The sequence below is a fragment of the Curcuma longa genome, chromosome 11 (assembly GCF_044706935.1).
Source record: "Curcuma longa cultivar G26 ecotype Majalengka, Jawa Barat chromosome 11, ITB_CL_G26_1.1, whole genome shotgun sequence".
In the NCBI taxonomy this organism is placed as follows: domain Eukaryota; kingdom Viridiplantae; phylum Streptophyta; class Magnoliopsida; order Zingiberales; family Zingiberaceae; genus Curcuma; species Curcuma longa.
The window spans coordinates 14,952,010-14,954,733 of record NC_133871.1 but is presented as its reverse complement, the minus strand read 5'-3'; the positions used below and the strand labels follow the sequence as shown (position 1 = coordinate 14,954,733).

The 2,724-nt window shown below is 45.8% G+C and overlaps 1 protein-coding gene across 1 annotated transcript; it reads left to right on the top strand.

Moving 5' to 3' along the window:
• Positions 1-899: 899 nt before the first annotated feature.
• On the top strand, positions 900-1,751 carry LOC141841350 (transcription factor bHLH149-like). Its single transcript, XM_074729508.1, has one exon. It carries the CDS (start codon positions 1,011-1,013, stop codon positions 1,590-1,592), a length of 582 nt encoding a protein of 193 aa, XP_074585609.1. The 5' UTR covers positions 900-1,010; the 3' UTR covers positions 1,593-1,751.
• Positions 1,752-2,724: the final 973 nt, after the last annotated feature.

Below are 2,724 nucleotides of genomic sequence, written 5' to 3'. Positions count from 1 at the left end.
TAAATCAACGTGATAGATGACATCAAAACTACTTACTGTTTCTCGGGCTCAGTTAATCTCTAATTATATTATTGTAGCGAGGCCGCCCTAGCTAGCTCATATGCACGTATATATATTTAGATATCTTAGTTCAATAATAGAGAGCTAGCTGTGCATTTGGTATCGGAATTAGATAATGGAAAGAATAATTAGCGCACTAATAATTTGTGTCGGAGATGTGTCTGTGTTTATGCTACATGGTTGCTTATGGACTAATTAAGAATCTCAAATTGCTTAAGTGGCTTTTTGCGCCGTGTTTCATGGTGGTTTCGGTTTAATCCTTTTAGAATAATCAATTGATTATTGGCAACATTAAAGTCTTAAATATATCTAGATGGTGGCCATGTTGTATCACGATCGTGCTTTACTAGTTGGAAAAGGAGATTAAAAGGAAGCATTAAACAGCAAAGTGGAGAAAGATTACAGAGAGAGAGAGGCCAGAGAGGCATTTCAATCTCTTCGAATTGTGCTTAAAATAACTTTAAATTTAATATCCAGAATTGTACGATTATTACTAAAAGGGGAATTAAAAATAGCCGTGTTCTCGTGGAATCATTTGAATTTTTAATATATAATAAATTGAATTAATTTGATTACTAATAAATGTCTTCAAAATCGAGAAAATAGTAATATGTGTCTAACATCGCATCGCATCGCACCGCACCGCACCGCACCACACGCACCGCACCGCACCGCACCACACCAAACACTTATAATAAAGAAGAAAAGGGAGACATAAATCCTATAAATTAAACGCCATTGATTGATTTCACATGTTCGCCAATTATGAGTTATGACCCATATTTCGGTTTCCAAATTAATTGTGTTATAAATAATAAATATTTCTCCTTGCAAAAAATAATAAAAATCACCTTCTTTTTATAACCCCACTCCATCATCACCACCTCATCTTCCTCTCATTTCGTCGAACACCTTACTTTCCTTTCTATTGATCGCCGCAGGCCGCAGCCATGCTCGCTTCCCCTTCCTCGTCTTCCTCCTCGGCAGGAAAGAAGAAGAAGGCGATGACGAAGCCTGGCCTCGGGGATCAAGAGGAGACCAAGTGGCGCACCGCCGCGCAGCAGAGGATCTATGGCCGACGCCTCGTCGACGCCCTCCGCGCCACCGCTCCTTCCGGGCCGCAGGCCGTCAAGGAGCTCGCAGATTCCGCCCTTGCCCTCACCGCTCGTGGCCAGTCCCGATGGAGCCGCGCTATCCTCCTCAGCCGCCGCCGGCCAAGCTGCAAGTTCCTCCTCAAAGCCCGACGCGGGCGCATGCAGCCGAAGCCGCCTCCGCCCGTTCTGAAGCGAGGCGCACCAGTCTCCCCCGAGGGGAAGAAGGTGAGCGAACGCTTGCGGTTGCTCGGCCGCCTGGTGCCCGGGTGCCGGAAGCTGTCTGCGCCGAGTCTGCTGGAGGAGGCGGCCGACTACATGGCAGCGCTGGAGATGCAGGTGAAGACGATGAGGGCGCTCGCGGACGCGCTCTCCACGGCCTCGCTCAACGCCGCTGAGCATGCGGTGTCTGATGAATTGCCTCTTCTGGCTGATGAATAATTAAGTGTATGTATATGATCGACGGATTTTGGAATATTGCTGTGGGCATTTTGTGCATATTGTAAAATCTGAATACTTGTACATGCTCTCACTGAACTGCTGCTGAACTAGGATCCCTAAATCCTAATTCCTTTATCTTTGATTGAAATTTTGTGTTAATTTGAGAAAACCATCAAAAAAATTAGATTTTAATTCGAGATCATCTTTCCAAGAAATTTATTCAGATCAATGTTGACATATGATTAGCTTTATCGCATGAACACCGTCTGTTTGTAGAAAATCCCAAGCAAAACTTCCTTTTTAATCCCTCAGCCCAAGCAGAGATCGCTCGTCGTTGGTGGATCGTGTTCCAGAAACTCCATGACTGTGGATGGAAACTCGACTCTCCAAGCCTGTCGCCGCTGCTACCGCTCAAACACCAAGCTTTGGCCAGCAACAGTTGAGCCAACCTCGCCGGTTCTTCTTTTTCGTTGTAGTAGTGCCCCATCCACCAGTCCAGACTCTCACGCTCCTTGCTGCACTAGTGGCGGCTGATGACTTGTTCTTTCATCATGGGGGCCGAACTCGAGAGGAGATTGAGCAGGGGACCGCTGCTGTCCAGTGGAGGCTGATGACTAGTTCTTTCATCATGGGGGCAGATAAAGTGGAGGATGATGAGGCCAGATAGGAGTTTGATAGTCGTCCTGCATCGACGAAGAAAGCGACAGAAGGCGGTAGATGGTTTAGAGCTGGGGGTTCCGGCCGGGTCGGCTTGTGATTCAGATCCAATCGATCATCCACCTGCAAAACGAGAAGGAGGTGAGGAAGAAGGAAGAATGTCGAGGTGTAAAGAGTAAGCTTTCGACCTGTTTGAGAAAAGAGAAGAGGCAGCAGTGCGCCATGAAGCGACGCATCGCGGCGGAAGAGTCGCCGGCGAAATGTTTGAAGGGTACAATAACCAGCGGGGTACAGATCTTAAAGTGCCTGCCAATCAAGTGGACCAGTTCACGAATCGCAAAGGCTGGTCTAGCGGTATTATATTACTATAACAAGAAAAAGCAATATCCCTAAAAAATTATTCAATTTTCCCTTTTCTAAATTCTAATTAAAAAAATTATATATGAAAAAAAAGAGAGAGAAAAAGAATGGTCAT

Bases quoted from the DNA above. Each gene is read 5' to 3' on its own strand.
- LOC141841350 (XM_074729508.1), top strand. From the start codon at position 1,011: ATGCTCGCTTCCCCTTCCTCGTCTTCCTCCTCGGCAGGAAAGAAGAAG.